Here is a 26,984-nt window from a genome sequence, read left to right as displayed (position 1 = left end):
TGAACCCATCCACTGCGCAATGGTGACTCTGCCTCGGTACATACAATCTGTCTACAGTGTACACACATACAGATCTTTACATATATTATAACGTTATGTTCAACACACAGAGACAGAATAGCACACTTGCTATCTGCAAGGGGGCTTGCCCTCAGCTTCACTTTTAAAATGAATGCATGTACATACAAAAAACAGGTACATGCATAGAGTACCTATGAATGCATGTACCTGAGTGCATGTAAAACGTAATGTCTGAAAAGGGTTTTAGAAAGCCCCTATTGTACACACAGATGATGAAGGACTCTTTATAAACTGGCCTATATTTGCAGCATACTTACTCAAACTTGAACTTAGAAGTCTAACAGCCCAGTTTGGTAATTAGCAATTTTATCAAGAAGTAATATGGATCTCTTAGCATTTCTTTACTGCTGTTCTCTACTTACTAGGAGAGACCAATATAAGGTCAAATCTGATCATGTCTCACACTTACCAATTTTGTTTTTTCCTTCTTCATATTTCACTCTCTGTAAAATATGATGAACAATTCTACTTCTTGTAGCATTGTTGAAGAATGTGTCTTTGTTGTGGATGATGAAGCTATTTTTGAAAACACCACAAAGCAAGGAAGATAGTCATTGCTTACTACAATACACAAAGTGTCACTGACATCTCTTACATATCAGCAGAAGTACATAAGAAAAGATAAACAAGTGAATCGCAGTATTAAGTACAGGGTTGTTACAAACATTTGATATGAAACCAACATTTGTAGGATGCTGACAAGAACTCATGGAATAACCAGAATGAGACTCCAGTAGTTTCAGTCACGTACTTGGGATTAACTTGCTGACATGCTGGGCAGGCTTATGAGAGCAGACCAAGAGCTTCATCTCACAATCTGCCAGGAAACTAATTGTGTGAAACTTGCCTTGCAACACAAAGTGTGGGTAGAGATAGGGGGAAGCTATTTTTGCTTATTTCCCTTTCCCTCTTTTGTAGCCTTCCCACCCCTCACACCCTTTTTCTTTCCCCCCTTTTCCACCCGGAATATCTATCTGAATATTTTCCTGGATGCACAAAGGGCTTTAGTGGGAGGGGAGAGAAGCAAAAAATGCTTCCCACTTCCCCTGCCCAACACTGAGTGACAAGCCTTGTCCACAGTTAGTTTCCTGGCTGCTTGCAAGGATGGAATTTTTGCTCTGCTTTCATAAGCCTATGTAGAATGTCAGCCACTGATTGGTGGACTGAAGTGATTACCGGCTGCAGCGTAGTTCTATGCACTTTTACTATGGGAATAAGCTGCATTGTGTTAGTGAAACTGCATCGGGGTGATTGGTGAACACCCCAAAATCTACCTTTTGGGCTCACGTGGGGGAAATTAGCTCAGAAAGGAACAGCTTCATGTAAGTTTTAAATTGCACAAGTTTGTGGACGCAGGAAATGAATTGGACAGAGACAAGACTTAAGTTTCAAAATAAAAGGGGTACAAAGGAGAGAAATATGTGGTTAAAGCACTATTACTATCAAAAATACGTTTAACGGCTATGAGGCATTTTAGCTTAGAGGCCTAATTGTGTAAGTTATCAGGAGGGCAAGAGAAAGAGGCTTTTAGAGAAGGAGGAGAGGTTGGATCTAAGAAAGGGGAACAAAGATAGACTTTGAGCCCAAGGAGAGGCAAAGGCTAATATCACCTGGCCTGGATGGAGGGCTTCATGGACTGCTGATGAACTTCATTCTTCAGGAACAGGTCAGGCCAAGGAGAGTGCAGGAAGGTTTGAGAGGTTAGTCTGTAGAAATGATTCCAGGAGGGAGCTTCCTCCCTTGACCCAGTTTCCTGTGGTAGTGAGGAAAACTGCGCAGATCAGGCTGAGCAAGAAAGCCAATCTGGAAAATGGCATGAAATATTGAACACAACCTTGCATGATGGAATGTGGACAGTGATTGATTGATTGATTAAGTGCTGTCAAGTCAATGTCAGCTCTTAGTGACCACATAGATAGATTCTCTCCAGGATGATCTGTCTTCAACTTGGCCTTTAAGGTCTCTCAATGGTGCATTCATTGCTGTCGTAATAGAGTTCATCCACCTTGCTGCTAGTTGTCCTTTTCTTCTCTTTCCTTCACTTTCCCCAGCATTATGGACTTCTCAAGGGAGCTGGGTCTTCGCATAATGTGTCCAAAGTATGATAGTTTGAGCCTGGTCATTTGTGCCTCGAGTGAAAATTCTAGATTGATTTGTTCTATGATCCATTTGTTTGTTTTCCTGGATATCCATTGTATCCTCAAAAGTCTTCTCCAGCACCAAAGTTCAAAAGTGTCAATACTTTTTCTATCTTGCTTCTTCAAAGTCCAGCTTTTGCATCCATAGAGTGTCACAGGAAAAACCATGGTCCGAACGATTCTAATCTTTGTAAGTATAGATACATCATGGCATCTAAATCTCCTTTCCAAGGCCTTCATTGCAACCCTGACAAGTGCTAGTCTGCGGCGTATTTCTTGACTGCTGAATCCTTTACTGTTGATGGTCGATCCTGTAAGGCAGAAGCTATCCACCACTTCAGTGTCCTTATTATCAATTCTGAGGCTGGTTGCTGTACTCGTTGTCATTAGTTTAGTTTTCCTTATATTTAGCTGTTGTCCCATTTTTTCCACTGTGCTCGACCTTCATGACTAGAGCTTGCAGATCATCCACATTCTCAGCTATCAGAGTGGTATCAACAGCGTAGCACAGGTTATTGATGTTTCTTCCTCTAACTTTAAAACCATGCTCATCTTCTTCCAATCCAGCTTCTCTCAGTATATGTTCAGCATATAAGTTGAATAAATAAGGAGAAAGTATACAGCCTTGTCTTACTCTTTTGCTGATCTGGAACCAGTCTGTTTCACCATGTTCTGTCTGGACTGTGGCTTCCTGCCCTATGTATAGGTTTCTCATGAGAACAATGTGATGTTCTGGGTCACCCATTTTCCTAAGGATATTCCACAGCTTGATATGGTCGACACAATCAAAGGCTTTTCTGTAATCAATGAGGCACATCTTGACTTCTTTGGGGTATTCTTTGGTTTTCTCAGTGTGCATCAGCAATGATGTCTCTTGTTCCTCAGCCTTTTCTGAAACCATCCTGAACATCCGGCATTTCCCTTTCCAATAGGGATTAGTAGGGCTCTAATCTGCATTGGATGATCCTGAGCATTATTTTGCTAGCATGTGAAATTAAGGATATTGTGCAATATTGTGCACAATCTGTTAAATCTCCTTTCATTAGTATTGGTACATATACAGACCTCTTCCAGTCTGTTGGCCACTGTGTCATTCTCCAAAATTGCTAGCATAGTTTGGTTAGAGCTTGACTGATTCTTTTTTTATTGCATGCCATATATTTATAGCTATTCCATCAATTCCTGTAACCTTCTGACTTGGTAATGACCAGAGTGCTGATCTAACTTCATCTTCCCATACCAGAGGTTCTTGCAAGTAGGGGATAGAGTATATTGGATATTGTAGGGGATACAGCATCTTGATAGAGTAGAAGGATAGAGTAGGGGATAGAGTATCTTGGATGCTGACATCTCTGCTGTACAGATTTTCAGTATACTCCTTCCATCTCTGTTTGATATTCTCTGAATCAGTTACTATCTGCCCTTTGGCATCCTTTAACATACCAATTCGAGGTTGGAGCGTTCTTCTGAGTTCATAGATTGGTTGGAAAACTTTCCTTGTTTTTCCGTGACTATTTTCATCCTCAAGGTCTTTACAGATGTCATTGTAGTACTGCTCCTTGTCTTTTTTAAACAGCTTCCTGAAATTCCCTATTAAGTTCCTTCATGAGGTCTATCTTTCTTGACTTTGGCTTCTCTCATCTCCTTGGCAATTTCCACCATCTGTTCTGACATCCATTTTGCTTTCATCTGTTTCTTGGTCTTTGGCAATCTCTTTTTGCATCTGTCATTAACCACTTCTTTGATTTCATTCCACAGTTCCCCTGGCTCCCTATCAATGAGGTTCAGAACTTCAAAGCAGTTCTTGATGTTCTGCTTGAAAATGGTGGGTACATTCTCAAAATCATATTGTGGAAACTGGATAGCTTTGTTTTTCTGCTTTAGCTTGACTTGGAACTTGCATGAGCAGTTCGTGATCTGTTCTACAATCGACCCCCGGCCACGTCTTTTCTGTTATAACTGAACCCTTCCACATCCTTGCACCAATAATGTAATCAATTTTATTTCTGTGTACTCCATCTGGTGATATCCATGTGTATAGGTGCCACTTTGGTTGTTTGAAGGATGTGTTAGCAATGAAGAAATCACTGGATTGGTAGAAACTGGATTGGTAGAAAGTCGTTCTGCTTCATTTCTGTTTCCTAGGCCATACAGTCCAACTGTGCTTTCCTCCTTACCATTCCCAACTTTGGCATTTCAGTCTCCAACCACCAGCATTACATCTTGCTTGCATGTTCTGTCAATTTCAGACTGAACTTGAGCATAAAACTCATCAGCTTACTCATCTTCTGCATCAGTCGTTGGAGCATAGACTTGAAAAACTGTCATGTTAAAGGGTTGTCTGCAAAATCTAATTGATATTAGTCAGTCACGGACCATATTGTACCCAAGTACTGTCATTGCTGTATCCTTCTTGACTATGAAAGCAACACTTCCTTTTTTGTTTTTCATGTCCTGAGTAGTAAATGGTATGATTTTCTGACTGAAAGTGTCCTATGCCAGACAATTTTAATTCGTTGATGCCCAAGATGTCAATCTGTAGTTGATTCATTTCATCTTTCACTATGTCGAGCTTTCTCATCTTCATGCTTCTTACATTCCACGTACCCACTGTAATTCTGTCTTTGCAGCTTTGGATTTTCTTTTCCCGCATGGCAACTTCAGCAGCTAGGCATCCAAAAGGCTTTAACCTAACTGCGTCATAAACACCATCGGTACTCTGAAAGATCCTCAGCTCTTCCTCAATAGCATGTTGAGTACCACTGAGGGGTCCATCATCCAGTACTACATCGACAATCATTCTATCTTGTCTATCCATGTGGTTTTCTTGGTAAAATACAGGAGTGGTTTACCATTGCCTTCTCCCACACAGTATGAAATGATGCCTTTGTCGTTGTCACTAAAGTGACTGTCTGCCTCCAGCACCTTCCTATTACTTCTGCCCAGTATAGATGTCTGCTTGCTTTAGCAGGTCAGCTGGGATGACCTTCATGCCTTGGGTGACCCTGCAGGGAGTATACCTCTCAGTGTACTTCACTCATCGCTTCCAGGACCCCCCCACCCGCCCACCATGATGAGGCAGCATAGCAGGACGAGGCGTGTGTGTATGTTAGATTTCAGGATCTTTGTTTTTTAGTTTTTTCAATTTTCTGATCATCCCTCACTTCAAAAAAATGCCTAGAAGAAACACTATACTTTTGTTACTGTGGTCCACCTTAAGAGATGAGTTCTTCTTTGAAGTGAAACTGGTGCCTTGGAAATGCAAAGTGCTCTTGCCATGGCTAAGAAGGAAGAACAGGGGCATATCTAGGGTGGGGCAGGCAGGGCACGTGCCCCTGTCACGACTTGAAAGGGGCGCCATTTTTTAAAATTTTTTTTAAAATGGCCACTGAAACGGTCATCACACATGCTCATATGGCCTCAGTGAGGCCCTCGGCCATGTCAGGTCTCACAGAGGCCATTTGAGCATGCATGGTGGCCATTTTGTTTTCAGCTGCCATTTTTTTTAAGAAAAACAGCTATTTTTAAAAATGGCCACCACACATGCTCAAATGGTCCCTGCGAGGCCCTAGAGGCCAGTGGGGTGTGGGTGTGGGTGTGGAACTTTTGCAGACCCCACCCCCAGCCTTTAGGAAGACCCCCCAAAGGGGCTACAGGTTTTTTTTTAAATTTAATATAAGTCACTGTACACATGTTCAGTGTGGCACCTTGTGGCTTGTGAATACTGAGCTGAAACTTATGAACTAGGATTGTATTCATTTGTTCTTACTTTGCTTCTTGTGATGAGTAAAATGTGATATCTTAATAATATGGCTATTAATGGTGAGTTTGTCTTTGAATCAGTGTGAAATCCTTAGTATTAAGGCCCACTGGGAGTTTCTTGCGCCCTTTCTCTCATTTTAACTGTCTTTCTGAAATACTAGAATATTTTCCAAGCAGTGACACAGTTTACTCTGCATATCCTTTAATTATTTTCAGAGTATCTGGGAAAAGTCACATTCTCCATTTATTTTTAAAACTTATATAATAGTGATGCTACAATGCATAGTAGAGAATTAGACAGGCACTTCTGTTTAGTTTTCCAAGTATACCTTCACATAGTATTTGGGTATTTCATGAGCCCAAGCATACTGAAATTTGTAGTTTTCCAGCATTTTTTGGTCTGGCTACAACCACTGCTAAATAGTTTTTGAAATATTAAAAAATTAACAAGCTTGACTTGTATTTTTCAGCTGATATTATGATAAAGTTATCTGAAAGATGGGTGTCAGATGTTTGGCAAGGGGCGCAATTTCAGTGCTTGCCCTAGGCGCTATTTCCCTAGATACGCCTCTGAGGAAGAATAAAGGCAATGCACCAAACTGTCATCTAAAGAATAGCCTTGAACTAGCATGACTGCATTTCGGAACAAGCTGGCCAATTAATTCCTTTTGATACATTGTTGGAATCTTTTCAGGTTCAAATGTGAACCAGATTCGAGCTGACCTGGTCCCGCCCAGTTCCGTGCACTGTTAAACCAGACCTAGCTTGACCTCAAACTGAGCTGGTTCGAAAGGGTCCGTAGGTCTACTGGTAAAGGGCAATCCGGTGGGGATTCCCCTTTACCAGTAAAGGGCGGGGGTGGGGGTGGGGAGAGGTGCTTCCCTAAAAGTAGAGAAGGTGGGAGAGGAGTAAGAAAGGACCTTAAAAGTGCCGCCAATGGTGGCTGAAGCAACAAAGTGGGGGCAGTGATGGCTCCCTCCCGACCTCCCTTGAGTAGCCTGGGCTGGTTTGGGGCATTGTACAGATGTGGAGGTCACAAAAATCACCTTTTGAGAAGGCAGATCTGGCCACAGTTACTCACACCTTAGTCACATCACAGCTGGATTACTGTAAGGCACTCTACATGGGGCTGCCCATGAAGAATATTCAGAAACTGTAGCCAGTGCAAAATGCGGCAGCTAGGATTTTATCTGGAGCTGCCCACTGGGATCACATCACACTCATTTTGAAAGATCTGCGCTGGCTGCCAATTTATTTCCGGGTCCAATTCAAGATGCTGGTTTTGACCTTTAAAGCCCTTAATGGTTTGGGCCCTGGATACCTCTGGGACTGCCTGCTCCCAAGGGTTGCTGCCCACTTGACAAAGTCATCTGAGGGGGCTCTACTGTAGTTGAAGACAATGACGGAGGCTCGGCTCCATCAGTTTTTAGAAAGTGTGTGAAATCTTGGCTTTTTACCCAGGCTTTTATATGATTGTCTTTGCTGCTGCTTTGTATTTTGTATGGTTATATTGTGCTTGTATTTTAAATCTTTTTAATCAGATCTATGTTTTTATATTCTAGCCTAATATTTTAATTGTGTAATTTTTATAGTCTTGTTTTAATTTTTATGTGTGAACCGCCTTGAGATTGTTTTAATGAAATGCAGTGTACAAATGTAACAATAAAATTAAAAAATATTCTTCTCTCACCCACTCTACTTTTAGGGAAGCGTCCCTGCCCCCCCCCATTAGTAAAGGGGAAACCTCACTGGATTCCCCTTTACCAGTCTAAACCAGCATGGTTCGAACTGGACCCAGTTTGGTTTGAACTTGGACTGGCCAAGGCCAGTTCAGTTTGACCCCAAACCCTTCGAGCCAAGCCATTTTGACATTGAACCCAGCTTGAACCTAGCCAGCTCGCACACCCCTAGTGCTGTTATCTTTTAATAAAAGTCTGTGCAACTACTCTTTGATTTACTGGATTTACATGCACAAGGGGAGATTTTGGCCCTTATATATTTGCTTTGCTGTAGCATTTATTGAGGACAGTAAGGGGTGAGTTGTTAAAGACTGAGATAAGCAACTGAAATTTTATATTTATATATTTATATACTTACTTACTTACTTACAACATAATAAATATTTTTAAAATGGTAGGGAGCTGGTAAGCTCTGGACCAGATAGACTTCTGTTTAAGCTTCCTTGTTTGAATACAGAATTCCAAATTCTGGGGTGACCTCCAAGAAGGTCTATGTATTTGTTAGTGCAACTATCGGTCCCTGACATTGAATATTACAAATAAGATAAATATTTATATACCGCTTTTCAACAAAGGTTGCCAAAGCGGTTTACGTTGAATGAATGAATGAATGAATAGGCTCCCTGTCCTCAAAGGGCTCACAATCTAAGAAAGAAACATAAGATAGACACCAGCAACAGCCACTGGAGGGATGCTTTGCTGGGGATGCTAAATAAAGAGAATCACCACTTTAAAAAGGTGCCTCTTTGCTCAGTTAGCAGAGGTTTTATTATTAGCTGTACATAAATGCTATACATTATAATAAGGCAAAGGAAAAAAATACATTAGCTGTACGTAAATGCTGTACATTGTAAGAAGGCAAAGGGGAAAAAAATACTTGACATGAATAACTCAAGTGCTTAAAGCAGTTTGCAGATTATCTTCCTATGAGCCACTCCTTAGATGATCCTAGGCCAATTTTTTGGCCAGGAGTATCATCTGCTTATTTAAGAAGTAGCTTGCAAATCTCACAGGAAGCTTCTGTTATCAGCAAGGTACAATTCTCAGCCACTGATTAACACATTGAGGTCATTCTCATGACCAAACAGGGGAGCTGGAGGGAAGGCAGGTACATACCTGCTTCCTCCCACATGATCGGAGGCTCCATTGGACTCCACTGTGTGTGCTGACACAAGCAGTGTGGTGGCAAGCCTATTGGAGATCAGGAGGGGGAAAGCAACCTAGGGCTGCCAGGTACTCCACAATGCACTGCATGAACCCCATGCTGCCTGGCCACTCCTTCCCCCCAGCTCTACGATAAGGATGGCTGCCGGCAGACCAGAAGTAGCTGCCAGCAGACCAGAGCCTCAGACAACCAGCAAGTGAAATAGGAGGTGTATGCTTGTTCTCCTACCTCACTTTAGGCCTGGGTTGCCAATCAGGGCTACCCAGGGGAGGAGCAGCAGGATCAGGAGTGATCCTTTGGCAGCAGACAGCCAACCCTATCTGGGCTAGCCCTATCCTACCCAGTTAGGGCTGGTCATGAGAACGAACTCATTAAGTAGTTGCTTACAAAAGGTGTCACAGGGGAGCCCAAGGTATTGCGGTACCTGAGGTGAGGCACAAAATGTTGCTGTGCCCTATACCCTTGGTAAAAGGCTAGCCTCCTTTCAAAACTGACTCTTACAAGCATTATAAGTGCATGGGGGCCAAGGAGGAGATAAGGTTACCAGCAGCCTCCTCTTTTCTCCTTGTATTTCTTGCAGGCTTTGCAAGGAGTGTGAGGAGATGTATTCCTTGCGAATTTTGCAAGGGCTAGGTTGGTCCAGTGGCACTCTTGGAACCGGACCTCCAGGCCGAGGTCTGGTCCTTCATCAGTGTGTGTGTGTGTGGGGGGGGGCTCCAAATGTCCCTGTAGCAGCAGCCTGCACTGCGCTGCTGGCCATGTGTAAGGTGGGGCCTCCACCACCCTGCCTCATCTCTCTTCCTAGGGGGAGCTGCCATGTGTGAGGCAAGAGCAGCGGGGTTTCTGCCAGCCGCCCTGCTCCATCCTTGGGTTGGCTCCAAAGGCCTTTAGGTCCAGTCTCCAAAATTACCTAGGTGCAACACTGAGTTGGTCCCAAAGAGTTGTTCTGCTTCTTGCCACTCTACCAATACCTCAATAATCTGCAGCCTTGAGTGACCGCCTCACCTTACCTCATGAAAGAGCTGCCCTCAGTGAGAGTTTGCATGACTGAAAAACATGATCCTCAAATAAGATGTGAACTGGCTCCATCTCATGGAGGCTCTGGAGCTGGAATCTCAACAGGAATTTCATCACATGACTTCCTCTAACCTTTCCATTTAAAAGAGGACCTGGTCAACTAGAGTGGAAAGACAAATGGGGATACGATCCAGAGTGGATCCACACTACTCACTAAGTACCATAGGCCACATAAACTGAGTTTTTAAAAAATAGGATGGCTTATGAAATCTTTGATTTGAGTTTCCATCAGAATATTGTATGTTAATTGTTCAGGTGTCAAAAGTAGCCCATATCTGCTTCTGGAACTAGTGTAAACAGACTTTGTGTACACATTAGCATGCAGGTCTACTGATTTTTAAGATGCAGTTTAGGTAGTGGTGGTCTTGCAGTGTAGTTGTATGTACTTGTTCCATAATATACTATGTTTGCCATGTTCTTTACACAGATGTTTGTGGGGATGCCATATAAAAACAGATTTTGATTGTACTACGTATGCTGAATCCTTCTGATGCACTGCTCATATTCCATTTGCCACGCAGGTCCAGGAAGCCATTATGTACATATCAAGACCCCTTTATATCTGGAAACACTGGAAGCCTTGGAGATTGGAAACAAATCTGGAAGCCTTGAAGATATGCTGAGGAGGTCCAAATGTGCCATATTTGAACAGAACATTAAGCCCAACAGTAGTGGTCCATTCCTACCCTACTGATATGCTGGCTAAGGTTTTCTCTACCCCCAGTATAAATTGAAAACTACATTTGTTCAACGCAAATGTTGTATTGCTTATATCACCAACTATTTATTTATTTGTTTGTTTGTTTATTTAACATATTTGTATACCGCGCAAAACATGTGTCTACTCACTGATGAATCCTTTGCTGACTGAATGGGGCAGTGTAGCAGTCATTCTCCTCCAGGTCTGGCAGCCTTTCCTTGTCCAGCCTCATTGGCTTTCTAGGTAACCATCCTCGAAACCTGCTTAATTGTTTCTCGATTCTGCAGCACATGAAAGGTAAGATCAAATAATACATGATGTTATCAGTAATGTTAAACTGAAGAAAACACTTTCCTTATACATACATGTCTGTTGTAATGGACAATGCAAGTTACTGGAAATGTTACATGCAAGGATTGTACAGAAAAGAAGCAATTAGACATGGGAAGGCATTTTGCCATTGCTTTCCAGAATATGCTTGGGTATAGCACAGCAAAACAATTAGTTTAATCATGTGATCTATAAACTGAAGTTTATATTTGCCATCAAACCAGCTTAGCCCTACTTGGGACACTAAAGATAGCAGGTGGGGATTCCCTGGCCTACCTCTCAAGGCACTACAACCATATGCTTTAGCATTCCTACTGTTTTGCTTTATCAAACACTCTTGCAAGGGACGGTAAGGAAACAGTTAATCTTGTCTGCTGGACTAAGTCCAAAAGGCAGGAACCTCTGCAAGATTATCCTCCACTTTACTGCCCACTGAAGACGGCACCAATTCAGAGCTTCAAGTTGCTGGTTAGGTAAGTGAGGTTGTGACAGGAAAGTGGGAAACCAATTCTTGAGGAATGATGTAGGGAACTGGTCCCATGAGAATTATTTTCTCCAGAGCTCAGGAGTCCTGAAGCTAATTTAATTTGCAGGTATATTGGCTTAAGCGGTTTCTGGATTAACCCAAAATATTACCCTCTTGACTAATTAGTAATAAGCAACACTCCTGGTGCCACTGGAACAGTATTTCTTCTAATTTCTTCCCTAACAGAACAAAACCACTTACTATAGTGCAGCAAATCTCAATGAAGTCTAAATAAGCTCCTGGCAACTTCGATTATTGAAGTTCTGAGCTGGCTTAATTTAAAGCTTGTGCCTTCATTGACAAACTAAGCTAAGGATATGTAAACATGAGGATTTTCAGAAGGCACGATGGATAGCTCCAGCCACAGAACCTTAGGAAAATTAATCACTTAGCTTCTATTTACCACCCACTTACAGAAAAGCACTATCACAGAAAGCGCTATTTTAAAAAGCTGTTTTATCCATTTGTTTCTTCTACATTGCCTTGGGATGCCTGGGTCTTCAGCCTGTGCTAAAAATGTTGGCCAGACAAGAGGTTACACAGCAGATTGACATCATGACTAACAAAATAACAGCGCTATGTGAGATGTGAAACTGCTGCTGACGGGTTCAACGAACTCTGCATCCGCACACGTGTGGGGATGGGGAATTTTGACAATCTTCCCTTTCCCCAAAAATGCTCTGTGCAAGCTGAAAATGTGTCTCTGAGGGACACCAGGGACATATTTTTGGGTGACACAGTGCTTCCAGGGAAAGGAGGGATTGTTGACATCTGCTGTCCCCGCCCCATGTGATGCCTAGTGGTGCTGCAGTTAGGAACTCAGCAGCAGTACTTCTCATTTAGCACTGGCACTTCATTAGTCAGGATGCTGGGAGTATTCAATTGTTTTTAAAAAATGAAAAGCAGCAGTGGAAGGCTACCAACCGTATACAAGGTTGGCCCTAGAGTTCTTGGTGCCCTAGGCGAAGTGTGACTTTGGCGTGCAGAATACACAGAATGCAATGTTGGGAGGGGCACCAAAATCATACTTGGTGGTTGGTGAGAAAGGATATTATTAGCTTTTTAAAATCCAGAAGACCACCGCTGCCACCCCATTCCACTGAAGAGGTGAGCAGCAAGGGTGGGGTACATGGCGGGTGCAGACTATGCAGGCAGCTGAGCAGTGACATACGGTGGCAGCAATAGTCTTATGGGTTTTGAAAGGTACAGTCTCCTTCTTCACTCCCCCTTGCCCCAGCTGCCACTGCTCCAGCCACCATGCAGAGGGCGGCCATTCATGTTGGAGGTGGCAGCACCTGCACCTGCCCCACACTCCACAAGATCTGGGGCCCACCTAGGCCTGCTTAGTGGATGGGCTGGCACTGATTGGACATATGCAACAACCTTATACAGAGTCAGATTACTGGCCCACCTAGCTCAGTACTGTAACCGTACACTGACTGTACCCTGGAGATGCCAGGGATTGAAGCTTCTGCCTGTCCCTGAGCCCCCAGTTCCTTCTAGAGAAATAGCAGAGGGGCTGATCAACCCCTTTCCCTCCTACTTTTTCTCTGCTCAAATGAAGCTGCTTTTCTCCATGAAAGGCTACATATAGAGGATCTGAAGGAATGTCAGGAAGAGAAAAAATTAATTACCTCTCCTCACATTGTTCTCTTTCCCATAGCAGTCACCAAGGTTGTTTTTCAACAACAATAAATAATAATCCTGTCAGGAATTTGTTCTCTGTGTTGGCCAGAATTGTGACTGTAGAAACCATATGGGGTATCTAGTCAAAAATGTCTGTGTTGGCCATAATTAAGACGGTAGAAGCCTCATGGGGCATCTAGTCAACAATATTACCCAGTAAACTCTGTTATTAGTATGTGGTAGGGTTTCTGTCGTGCCACATGGTCCCTAGCACCTAAATAACCACCTTGTCCCACATGAATCTGCCTGAATGTTACAATAATCTTCAGAGGTCCTTCTCTGAGTTCCTCCACCTTCTGAAGTCAGGCAGCTGATGACCAGAAAGAGGGCCTTCCCAGCAATGGTGCCTTGTATATGAAATGCCTTCCCCAGGAAGTTTTACACATGGGGCTTTTAAAGCCCTTTAATTCACATCTCCTCTGGAATTTATTTATTTATTTGTTAAAAGATTTAATATACTGCCCAATCTGCAGACTCAGGGTGGTGTACAAAACAAGAATAGCATCTGTGATTTTAAAAAAAGAAAAAGAAAAATTAAAGGGGACCCAGTGTTAAAAGCCCTATGAATAATCCTTTTAGCTAAGCTGTATGCCAAGCCTTCCCCACCTTAATAGGAGTTCACAGTCTGAAACAGAACAGAATATACCTAAGATAGATAGATCATTCTCATCAGAAAATCAGTGCTAACCTTAGGGCATGGCAAGCAGGGCGACCACTCCAGGCCCTGCCCTTTTAACCCCCATTAGAATTAACTAGAAGGTGGGCCCGCACTGGCTGGTTTGCCCCGGGCCCTGCACCCCGCCACAGCTCTCTAAGGAGAGCCCTGAAGAGAATCATAACTGCAAGGAGTAGCTAAAGATACTTTAGATGATTGTTATAACAGAATAATATTTATTTATTTATTTATTTAAAATATTTGTATACCGCCCAAAACATAAGTTGCTGGGCGGTTTTGCCCAGATACGGGAAATAAATTACCATAATTTACTTTCTAAACATTTACTCCAATCTGGAAAATATTTTCTGTGTTTCAAACTGGGAAACACTGGTCAACAGACCTTTCAGGTGTCCCTCATTATACGGGCTATTTTGCATTTAGTGTATTTTCTAGAACTGTCTGGTCTGATCTGTCCGCATTGGATTTCCAGACTTTTATCTGTCAGTTCATCCAGTCTTTTACCACACGGGAAGCAGCCAGATGCAGGGAGCATTCACAATGAAGGGGCACAATAATGGAGTAGCCACTGGGAGTCTGTTTTTTATTTTTATTTATTTATTTATTTTTATCTTATTTTATTTTTACATTTATATCCCGCTCTTCCTCCAAGGAGCCCTGAAAGGGGGCATAAATTAGAACAAAAAAAATAAACAAAAACTATTTGAGGGCATGTAGGAAAGCGAACAAAGATTCTGCTATTGGAAAAACTTTCTTATTTTAACCACTGGCTGACATACAGAGCACTGGTACAGTGAGAGGTGCAGACTAATTGCACTGGTACACTAGGGAAGGGTCAATTTTTTGCATCTTCCACAGGAAGTCCACTGTGTCACTTGAAAATATGTCCCTGAGGCCACAGCCATCAGAGACATATTTTCAAGTGGCACAGAGGACTTCCTGGGGAAGTAATCAAAATTGCCCTTTCCCTGGTACACTAATGCACTAATGCAGTTAGTCTAGAAATGCTGTGAGTCTGCTCCTCTCGCTGCATCAGTGCATCCTTGCTCTATATGGCAGCCATTATTTGGAGAAATAAGACTGGATAGTTCAGATTTTTCTCCACCAAGTCAATATTTTTCATTGCCAGGATTAACCAACCTTCACTGCCAAAGGAAAAAAATGCCACTAACCTGTTCAGGAACTTGTACCGGCGGTGCAGGTAATAGATTTTTCTCCTGGAAGAACAGCAAAAATGAAGCCAGTCGAGAAGAAAACCCATCGTCAGTTACAGTATGAACTAGCAAGGAAGGAAAGGAGATTGAAGATAGAAGCCTGTAAGAGGTGGAGGAAGAAACTAAAGAGAGAGATTAACAGACAGCACCATCACAGAAACCCACAAGAGTGTCAGGGAAATTGTGAGTATGTCATGTGCTGGTCTTATTGTTCTTCCTTCTTCCATTTCGGTCATGCATGGGAACGAGGGACCTGGAGGCATTTTTCTTTCAAAGGATCCTGCAAACGGATGTCAGTTTTTTGGAAGGCAAATTCAAATATAAATAAGTTAAGTGATGTGCTTTTAACATCAATAACTGAATTATTAAACACAACATTGGATAAATGGTTTGTGATTCAAACAGGGGAACGGGGGGACATTCATACCAGGCAAAGGCTGGCATTGTGTGATGGCCATAACTATGCATGCAGTGCAACTCTAGGCAAGTGTTAGTTGTTAGTGGAAGGGATGCAGCTCTTCCTATGAGGTGATACACATGCAGTACTCAAGAATATTATTTGGCATTTAGTAGGTGCTCACATATGTGAGCCAAATGAGGATTATATCAAGTTTTGCTTTTCCTGTGCCTTAATGTAGATGTAAATTCTATATTAACTAGAATGTACTTTTGATTTAACAACATATTTCCCGCTTTCTATCTTTCCTTAACAATATGGAACAAATAGCACATGGTAGAGAATTAAAGGTGCTAATTAGGACAATGTATGAAAACAGAGGACTGAGAAAGGTGTGCATCTTGACCTATGAAAACCATAAGAACATAAGACCATAAGAACAGCCCTGTTGGATCAGGCCCAAGGAGGCCCATCTAGTCCAGCATCCTGTTTCACACAGTGGCCCAACAGATGCCGCTGGAAGCCACAGGCAGGAGTTGGGGGCATGCCCTCTCTCCTGCTGTTACTCCCCTGCAACTGGTACTCAGAGGTATCCCTGCAACTGGTATTCAGCTTCAGTCATTATTGTGGTGAGATGCAGAAGCTCCAAATAGAGAGGCAGCTAGTGCACTTCATCTCTGGGAGAAATCCATTAGATCTAGTGCAGACATAAACAAAGGAGAGGAGAGAACAGGAAGCCACTTGCATTTCCTGTTCTCCCTGTATTTGGTAACATGCACATCTACAGTGGCTTTAGTTTTATGGGCTGGAGGCCAGAGTCCTCCCTGATGAATGGAGTTGTGGGAGAGGGTCAAATACAATGATGGCAACTGCTTCACCCTTTTCATTTGTTTTTCTTCTCCAAGCTCAAGTCATATTCAATTGAAATTCAGCCTGGCATTCAGGAAGAGGAAGCTTGCAGGCTGAGTCATGTGATGAGGACTCAGGCTGCTTCGATTCTTTTGGGAATGCAGCTGAATCATGAGTCCCCTCGCAGGCAGTAGGCCCCTGTGCCCTGGTAGATATGGGCTGATATCTCTCAGCCAAGCTTTGCTTCTTCCACCTCCTGCACCTTCTACAAAAAGGGGAAACATGAAGGGTCTGGAAGACCACAACCTATAATCTGCACAAGGGAGCTGTGCTGGTGGGGCTTGTTGCTTAGCTATGGTCCAAAGTGAAATGAGGCATTTTGAGTCATCATGTAACTCACTCAGACTCCCCTCACTATGCGTATGAATTGTACATTAGGGCTTATCTTGGCTTGGCGGAGTCTTTGGACCGTGTTCTTCGTTGCATATCTGAACAGCCAGTCCTCCAGTCTCATCTAGATGAAAGATACTGAGATAATTTTCCTAACCCTCAATGCCCTATTTTTCAGTTCATTTGTTATTTAAATGGCTATTTTGTGTGTACGTGTGTCTGGCAGGAAGAGAGGGAGGGATGGGTATCAACAGCAGTGCAGATCCCTCTCTAACCCTTTGAGGAATCCCTATGGTTTTACTGTGTTACCTTTTAACCTCCCCTCAGTGTTTTCCTCTCCCCAATTGTCAAACAGTGTTTTTCTCTCCCCTTTAGGAGTTGCTCCTAAAGCTTTCCCTCTTTCTGCACCCCTGGATATCACTTTGCATCAAGCTCCATTTTTGTGTGCAGATATGTCTTGACAGCTTATTTTAAAATTTAAGAAAAAATGGGAGAAATATGCAATAAGGTTTCTTGTGTTTTCTTTCTTTTTTCTTCACCAGCTCCAAAATCATCAGTTGTCACCATGTCCTATAATAATGTATTCATTCATTTGATTTATATACCGCCCTTCCAAAAATGGCTCAGGGAGGTTTAAATAATGCCATTTTTAGTGTTTGCTACCAGCTTGTTTGTCTTTGTTCTACTATCTTCTGTGGCTTAAGTTTGTGATTTTTCCTGTTCTCATTTTTTATTGAGAGTCTGTAATGACTGTTTTTACTGGTTTGTTTACTGATTTTTATTTATTTATTTTGCATTTGCATTCTGTTCATCACCTTGGAGTCTTTGAATGAAAAGTGATATAAGAATGGCAAAATAAATAAATAAATAAACAAATAAATGAATAAACATAAATAAACAACTGTAAAACATATGAAAAGGCTTTAAAACTGTAAGGGAAGAAACCTTACTGTTAAAACTTAAATTGTCAAGCAGTTTTAAACTAAAACTCAAAGGTAAGACTGTAGTTGAATTCTGTGGGAGGCTGAGTTTTAGAAAACAGCTTCGTTCAGACAGATGGCAACTGGGAGAACATCATATAGGTTTATAAAATTACAGATAGTGTGTAGAAGCAGGGGGGAAAACTTTTTTCCTTCTGATCAACCCTGCTATCCGGGCAAAGAAGCACCTTTCAAAATGGTGATTCTGTTTATATTATACTGGGGAGAGCAATTGACTCTATTCAACCCCAGTACAACATCCCTCCAGTGACTGTTGCTGGTGTTTACTTTGTGTTTCTTTTCAGACTGTGAGCCCTTTGAGGACAGGGAACCAACTTTCCCTTATTTTTCTTTTTCTATGTAAACTGCTTTGAGAACATTTTTATTGAAAAGCAGAATAATATAATATAATATAATATAATATAATATAATATAATATAATATAATATAATATAATATAATATACTCCCAGTGAAATAGATTGGTATAAGGTTTAGCACAGACAATAGGAGGCACAGTGGCCCTTGTTACTCATGTTCCCAGCACCTGCAGCTTCACTTATCCGCAGTGAGGTCATAGGGACAGAGTTTCTTTATCCGCCGTTTTAAAAATAGGCAAAAATCGCCTATCGCCCAGGTTCCTGTGGTCCCTGGGTGGTCAGAAATGATTTTCGATATAATTTCTGGACATGATTTTGCAGCAGGAAATCATTTTGTGGCTCCCCCCAAGAATTTTTGAAAATTTTCTCAAAAATCTGGAAGATTTGTGAGTTTGTGGGGTGGGCTTTCTGGAGAGTCGTAGGTCCAGAGAGCAAGGTTATTCCCTTTATTTTTGCTTTTGCGGGGGGGCAGCTTTTTTTTAAACTCAAGGACCCTAGCCCCCCAATTCCCATTTATTCAAGGTTTCATTATTTGTGGTTTCCGTATTTGCGCCATTAAGTGAGAACAGAACCCCTGCGAATAACAAGGGCCACCTGTTATTATCACGTGCAATTTACTTGTAGAATTTGCTAATATAAGATACGGTGATAGCCACTATTTTAAGACCTTTGAGGATGACTACATGTGGAGATAATCAATAACAGACATTCTAACTAAGTGCTGGTGCTCAGTGAAATGCACTGGTACTGCAGACAGGTTCCAGACTAACACAGTACTGGTGCTTGCAGTGGAGGCATGAATTTTGATGACCTCCCCTTCCCCTGGAAGTCCTGTGTGCAACCCTCAGGGACTATTTCCAGGTGACAGATAGAGCTTCCAGGGAAAGAAGAGGTCATTGAACTTAGACTTCCCCCACATTCTGCAGTCGTCAGTGCTGAGCTCGTCGTTCCAGTCTGTAGCCCTGGTGCATCTCCCAGAGCACTAGCACGTCATTAGTTAGGATGTCAACCAATGTCTGGAGGGCAAGGGTTCCAACACCCACAGGTTGATCAGCTCTTCTGTACAAAGTTAGGAAAGCTAATCAATGCATGGAAGTTGGGATCTGGAAGAGCCGCCCCTTTTAAGCACTGATTATCTTCACATTCAGCCATCTGCACAGGGCTATAGTTAGCATTTTGAAAAGGATTATTTGATGAAGACTATTACCCATGGCAGTTAAATGGAACATCCATGGTCAAAGGCAGTATATCTCTGAGTACAACAAACTGGAAACACGTAGCAGGGGATGGCATTACCTTCATGCCCTGCTTGTAAGCTTCATAGGTATATATCTAGCTAGCCATTGTTGGACACAGAATGTGGGGCATAATGGACTTTGCTCAAATTTAGCAAGAGTCAATTCCTGCTTTCATAATAGTTTTTACCTGTAATTACTGACATAGCAAAAAAATGGCAGAAAAAATTCCCCGCAAAATGAGTATTTTTAAAAGCCCTGAAATACGACAAAGGTTGCAGGTGCTATGAAATATCTATTATCCAAACCTGAAAACCCTAAACTCTTTGGCTGACACCCAAAGTTACTTGTGAGTAGTCCTATTGAAATTAATGGGACAAGTTAGTCATCATGACTAACTTGTCCCATACATTTTAATGTTACTGCTCATGAGTAACTTAGTCTGGACATCAGCCTTTAAATAATAAAACCTGCAATTTCACTAAATTACTTGAAGAAATATTGGGACTGTTGATGGGGCAGAGGGTTAAAACCCCCATGCTCCCCACACTGGCTGCCAATTGAGTTGTGAAAACCAAGCATGCCAACTCTAATCATGGGCTTAACCTAACGGTTATTTAGGCATTCATCCATCATCCATTTGCAGTCCTTCATCCACCTCTCCCAATACCACTCCATCAGTGGCACCTGCAGGAAAAGAGGCAGACTGGCTGGTCAAAGCTCCTGGCTCAAACTGAGATCTGCTCAGTCTGAAGAGCTACTGCAATTTCATTGTGGGGACTAATCTTTAGGACTGAAAAAGATGCAACCTTCTGTACTCCCTGGAGAATTGCACTCTCCTGGACACACTTAATTTTAACCTGTCAGTATTGCGTTAGAATCTGTTTGATTTATTATGCTGAGGGGTTTTTTTTGGTAAGTATGTATGTTTTACTAAGTATTGGTCTATGACCGCAATAAAGGACTGACTGACAGACTGGACACACTGTGTTCATAATCATGCAGTCTGAGGATTTTCAGTTTTCATTAATTATCATGGATTTTTTCCTTTGAGTTGCTTTTTAGATCTAAGCTATAGATAAAGAAAAGTGCAGAGCATGCCTTTACATGAAAACTCAGAAAATACTGAAATAATTATAGCTTTGATCTTTTTTACTTATTGTATTCTCTCAAGGGAGTTAATAGCTCAAAGGGCCGATTTAATCACAGCCCCTGATGGACACATCAAGAGGGAGACATCAACATGTTCTAAAAGACATGTTGAGGATCTGTGGAAGTTAATCACATATTGTGATTGCTTTGCAAACTCTGGCCATTATTTCCTTTTGGTCTATACTGTGCAAATTAAAAAGAAGCACATTTCATTCAAAAGACTCACACTAATGTAAATCTAAGGATGAAAGATGGACTATTAGAATATGTTAATTGTAGCCAATTTAAGCCAAGTACTTAAATTTATGCTAAAGCTGTTCCTCTACACAATTTAATATAAAGCAGGTGTCAGTGGTTTAAATATATTCATGCATATCATATTTGACTTTAAGTAGATTTATATATAGTCAAATATACCAAAATAGTCTTAATGACATTTTGCAATTATTTTGGCTGTCTGTGCTATACAATATTTTAACTGTTCTTTTTAAAAGATAAGAAACATACTTTTGCAAAGATAAACGTGATCTGATTCAAACTTTCTAATAGTTACTTTAAAATTAGGTGACCTTTCTCTCTAGCAATGCACTATGCACACTGGCAGGCTGCAGGTGTCGAATATGCCAGATACGTCCAACAGGCATGCACTTTCTGTGCTGCCGTACGTACCTGGATCTTCTCGACTTTCCATTGTTTTCAAAGAAATGTCCATTTAAAAAACAGCAGGGCACGAGTATGCAGGGGGCTCCAGCACTGAAGGGGTTAAAGGGCCTAAGGATAGAACACCCCATGAAAATAGTGGCACTGCTATATACCACCTCAATTTAAAATTACTGAATACAAATTGCAGCCCACTAACAAGAAATAACAAGCATATGCATATCATTTCCATTTATATGTTAGATTTAAAACATCAGGATGGCAAGTACAAGAGCACAAGACTACACCTACCTGAATGGCATTCTTACATTCATAACTTCTGCATATTTGCCCAACACTTCCCATGGGGCATGCAACTTCACAAAGATGATATCACTGTTCGATAATGATGACTGTAATAGAAAATGGGTTAAATAAAAATGTTGTCTTGAACATTTAATTATAGCAACAGTCAGGAAAGAATAATATATTTAGGGTGCTTCTAAATTAAAAGTAAAATAATTGCACTGATTCACATAAACAAGTACACTATTTAATATTTTTGGGCATCACACAATATGTCTGCCCCGTGCAAGCTGTGAAATGTAATAGATGTAGAGAAAAAGTCATAGGGCCGTATGTATCCAAACAGTTAATTATCAAGAATTATTGGAATTATTGAGGCAAGTCAGTTGCAGAACTAACTTAAGTTTTTAGATTGTGAACCATTCAGGGACTTACGTATGGGATGGTATAAAACTGTGTTAAATAAAATAAAGTCCCCATTCAATTTAATGGGACTTAATAATTACTAACTTTCTTTGAATACAACCCCTAGCTGGCATGACCACCAGAACAGTAAAATAATAATGTAACTAAATAGGTGTAGAGAAATTGCTTATTTTGCTATTGTTTTGATATGATAGTTAAAAGTGGAACAATGATTTGTGTCCATAAAGGGAAATAAATAACATGGGAAGGGAAAACATAATTATTCTGTGACATGTTCTCATGATTCTTATCCATACAAATATCTGTTCATCCATTTGCTGTTGTATGGAGAGCCCTGGAATAGGAGGGAAAATCAGTCAAATGAATCTTCACATTGCTGATGACCATGATTCAGTGGTACAGCATGTTTCCATGCACAAGTTTTCAGGTTCAGTCCCTGACACCTCTGGTTAAAAGTTGCTCAGAGCAGAACCAAGAAAGACTCTTGCCAAGGCAGTCATCAGAACAACAAATAGACCATTGGTATAATGAAGCTTCATATATTCCACAGTTATTGAAGGTATCTGTATTTTATTGTACAAGAGGTATCTTAAAAATGAGAGTGGGGGGGGGGGGAGATGGCTATTGGACTCTTGCTTACAACATCATACAGTTGAGACTCTGATGTTTCTTCCTTCCTTTCCCTTCTCCTTTGCATCTAAAGTTCAGCAATAACAACCTTTCTTCAAGTCTTTAGTTGTCATATTAGGATTTATATACATCCATTAAACCAAATAGAGGTTTAATTCCTTATAAAATTTCTTGCGGTACTGAAGGAAACTGTAACGAATCGGTCATTAAACAGCTGTGGTGAAGATTTAAAGCAATGACTTGACTTTCTTTCTATGAACATATAGACCAGTAATTGCAGGGCCTTCACAATGAAAGAAAAATTGAGAAAAATGTGATTATTGCTTCAAGATGTATACAACAGACCTGACTTATTATAATGCCATCATTGTGTTTTGCAGCCATATAGAAAGGGCTGTATGGAAAGGCAGATTCTAAAACCCAAGAAGCACAAATACCTTCAGCAGGAAAGAATCTAGAAGAAAATGTTTTTTGTTTCAGCAGCATCAAAGAGCATGAAGTACATGCTTGAGCTATTTATATAGATAGTTAACAGTACAATACAGTACAGCAGTAACGGTCATAAATTGTTGGATTCTGGTTGGATTGTCATGATACTCATGGATAATCACTTTCTCCCATATGAATGTGCCCAAAATCTAAAATCCGTTTTGGAGGCGTCCTCCAAATCTTTGAAAGATTAAGAGGATGGTAGGGATGTATGAGCTGGCTGGCTTCAAACTGGGCTCGACATTGAGCTGCCTAAGTTCGAGTGGTATGAGTTCAAACCGGACTGGTCCCCCAAAGAGGAGGTGCCAGTCTGAGATGGGATTGCCCCTCAGTTCTAAGAACCGGCTCGCAGGCCGGCTTGAGGATAATACTTGTAAAGGGGAATCTGGTTAGGATTCCCTTTACAAGTAAAGGGGTTTTCCCTAGCCTAATGGTGGCGGGGGCAGTGGCAAAAAGAATCTTTATCATTAATTTCCTGATGACAGAGGTGGCCACGGCAGTGGCATTGGAGGGAGTTCTCCAATCCTTCCTGCCAGTCTCCCAGATGACAGGCGGGGCCAGCTGTGACCTCTTTGGGCCTCTGTACAGCTGGCCTGGCCTGTCGGCCCAGCCTGCAGCCATCCTGCAGCTGTCCCAGCCTATCACCTGGGAGGCCAGCGGGGGGGGTTGGAGGAGCACCTGCCGCCACGTCTGATGTCTCCACCACGGCCACCTCCACCATCCCCACGAGTGGAAAACTAATGGTAAAAACTCCCTTTTCATATACCTCATTAGACCTGGGAATCCCCCTTTCCTTGTAAAGTGGAATCCTAGCTGGATTCCCTTTTACAGATATTACTCCCGAGACAGCCTGTGAGCTGGCTCGGCCCGGCTCGATGGCTGGATTGGAGCCGGTTCTGGTTTCAGACTATTGTTCTTGTCAGTGTTCTTGTCAGCTGCTGATTATGTGGCTTTATTGCTGTTTTATAGTGATGACTTGTATAATTTTAAACTGCTCTGGTTATTTTTAATATATTAAACACTAGCACATTGTACCCGGCGTTGCTCAGGCTTTTGTGGCTCTACCCGGTAGCTCAAAGGGTGTGAGAATGTATAGGGAACAGGCATTAGAAGGGTTGTTTGGGGGATCCTGGGTATTGTTGGGGTTCCTGGGTGCCCTATGTTACTTGTTGGGTCATGAGAAGTCACTTTGCCAAGTTTGGATTCTGATAGCTCAAAGGGTATACAGGGAACAGACAGACAGACAGACAAACATTCAACTTTATTTATATAGATTTTACAAAAGAAGGAAGTGCATACTGGGATTAATTCTCCACATGTATTCTGGAAATCTTGTTATAACTGATGCAAGCTGTACAGTCAAGCAAGTGGAAATGCTTATTTTAACTTTTTCATTTCAATGGGACTACGTTGAGTAATTCTCCTCATGTCAGCTATTGCTGCAACCAAAATATTGATACGTATGGAAGTTCATAGATATTTAAAGTGATAGACCATACATTGAGTTGATTTTTTTTACATACACGGCATGTATTACCAGGCCTGTTAATAAATGTTCTAGAAATCATGCACAGTTGTAGGTATTATTTTCTTGTGGTTTTTCCCAAATGGTATGGCTATTTTAAAGCCATGCCATTGCACTCTTTCGTGCTTCAGGCCTTGGCCAGTAGAATTCCTTTTGGGCAGAGAATTCCACAGCTGGAAATTGGCCATCAAGGATATTTCTTTTTGTGCCCTCATTCTTGTTTGATTTATGGAGGCCACAACCAGGACAGCATCTTCAGCACATTCTGGTGATTATGATGGAATACAAGTGAGGAGCTGATCTCTTAGCAGGCAGCAGCCAAGCCATTAAAGTCAGGGTCAGGAGACAGACTGCAGCACTGTGCACTAGCTGCAGCTTCCAAACAATCTTCAAGGAAAGCCATGTGTGGAGTTTTTTAAAAATAAAATAAAGTAGAAGTAAATTGATGTTTGCTAGGTCAGGTTGGGTGTTGCGGGATAGGGCTGGTGCACTGCTACTTAAAACTGAGCAATCTTTCTTTCTTCCTTCCTTCCTCATATTTCTTTATGTGAAAGCTTGCATTTCTGGGCAGTTTACAATTAAAACCATTTAAACATTAAAATCATTAACATTAAATAATTTAAAGCCCAACATTAAAACTATTAAAACAATGAATCTAATTAAAAGCCTGGGTGAACAAATATGTCTTTGGTGCCTTTTTAAAAGTTGCAAGAGATGAGGAGGTTCTTATCTCAACAGGGAGTGCATTCCAAAGCCCAGGGGCAGCAAGGGAGAAGGCCCATCCCTGAGTAGCCACCGGACGAACTGGTGGCAACCATAGATGAATATCTCCAAAAGATCTCAAACGGTGATGGGGCTCATGACGAAGAAGACATTCTCTTAAAAACCCAGGGCCTACGCTGTTTACAGCTTTATAGTAATAACCAGCACCTTATATTTTGCTTGGAGATGTATTGGCAGCCAGTGTCGCTGTTTCAGCACAGGAGTAATATGGTCTCTCCAAGATGATCCAGACACCAACCTGGCTGCCACATTCTGTACCAACTACAGTTTCTGCACGATGTACAAAGGTAGCCCCACATAGAGCACATTGTAGTAGTCCAGTCTGGAGATTACCAGCATATGTACCATCATTCTGAGGTCGTTCATCTCAAGAAATGAATGCAGCTGGTGTATTAGCCGAAGCTGATAGAAAGCACCTCCAGCCACAGCCTCAACCTGGTACATCAGGGAGAGGTTCGGATCCAGAAGCACTCCCAGACTGCTTAAATGTTCCTTCCGGGGGAGTGTGATCCAACCCAGAACTGGCATATCAAAATCGTCCCCTGAGTTCCGACCCTGCACAATAAGTACCTCCATCTTATCTAGATTCAGCCTCAGTTTGTTAACCATCAGCCAGCCCATCACTGCCTCCAGGCAGGCATTTAGGGAGGTTATGCCTTCTCCCAATGAGGCTGACATGGAGAAATAGATTTGGGTGTCATCTGCATACTGATAACACCCTGCACCAAATCTCCTGATGATCTCTCCAGTGGCTTCATGTAGATGTTAAACAACATTGGAGACAATATGGAACCCTGAGGGACACCATGGGAAAGTCCAGATTTTGAACAACAGCCTCCAAGAGAAACAATCTAGAATCTGCCCATGAAGTAGGAGTGGAACCCCTGCAAGGCAGTGCCTCCCACCCCCAATGCACTCAGACGTTTCAGAAGGATACTATGGTCAATAGTATCAAAGACTGCTGAGAGAGCCAAAAGGACCAACAGAATCACACTCCCTCTGCAAATTCCCAGTTGGAGATCATCCATCAGGCTGACCAAGGCAGTCTCCACCCCATAGCCTGCCCGAAAGCCAGTTTGAAATGGGTCTAGATAATTAGTTTCCTCCAAGACTGCCTGGAGCTGGGAGGCCACCACCCTTTCAATCTCCTTGCCCAGCCACGGGCGTTTGGAGACAGGCCTGTAGTTGCTTAACTCTGAGGGATCCAAGACAGGCTTCTTCAGAACTAATGACTGCCTCCTTGAGACAAGGAGGCATCCTGCCCTCCTTCACAGAAGCATTTATAATCTCTACCAGTACCACTACAACAGCCTCCCTACTTGTTAATATAAGCCATGTTGGGCAAGGATTAAGAGGGCAGGTGGTAGGCTGCACCATTCCAAGCAACATTTCCACATCCTCAGGAGTCTCAAACTAAAACTGATCCAGGGCCACCACATAAGGGGAGCTGCTGGACATCTCAGCATCAGACACTTTAAAAATTGTGGAGTTTGAATCTAAGTTGGCCCGAATATGAGAGATGTTGTCCACAAAAAACTCATTAAAACTGTCACAGTGAGTAATTGTTGGTTCCAAGTACAGATTCAAGGGGGAAGGGGCATGCACTAGCCCCCTGAATAACTCTGCCAGACATGAACTTGCAGATGCAATATGGGCAGAAGAGAATTGCTTCTTTGCTGCCTGAGAATAGATCTTCAAATGTGCTCTATG

General features: G+C 42.0%; 1 protein-coding gene across 6 annotated transcripts in view; it reads right to left on the bottom strand.

Annotated features, from left to right (window-relative positions):
- ANO4 (anoctamin 4) overlaps positions 1 to 26,984 on the bottom strand; it is a 255,081-nt gene that overhangs the window by 70,616 nt on the left and 157,481 nt on the right. For 4 of the 6 annotated variants that reach the window (XM_053257089.1, XM_053257091.1, XM_053257093.1 and 1 more), the window contains 5 exons: positions 21,428 to 21,528; positions 21,146 to 21,247; positions 15,053 to 15,097; positions 10,812 to 10,943; positions 491 to 597 (listed from right to left, as the gene is read on the bottom strand). In XM_053257089.1, the coding sequence (XP_053113064.1) occupies positions 491 to 597; positions 10,812 to 10,943; positions 15,053 to 15,097; positions 21,146 to 21,247; positions 21,428 to 21,528 (487 nt within the window). Of the gene's footprint in view, positions 1 to 490; positions 598 to 10,811; positions 10,944 to 15,052; positions 15,160 to 21,145; positions 21,248 to 21,427; positions 21,529 to 26,984 lie in introns of those variants that run through there. The other 2 variants (XM_053257095.1, XM_053257094.1) reach the window with 2 other exon arrangements.

The sequence above is a fragment of the Hemicordylus capensis genome, chromosome 5, assembly GCF_027244095.1.
Source record: "Hemicordylus capensis ecotype Gifberg chromosome 5, rHemCap1.1.pri, whole genome shotgun sequence".
NCBI lineage: Eukaryota > Metazoa > Chordata > Lepidosauria > Squamata > Cordylidae > Hemicordylus > Hemicordylus capensis.
This window is presented reverse-complemented; position numbering and strand designations above follow the sequence as displayed.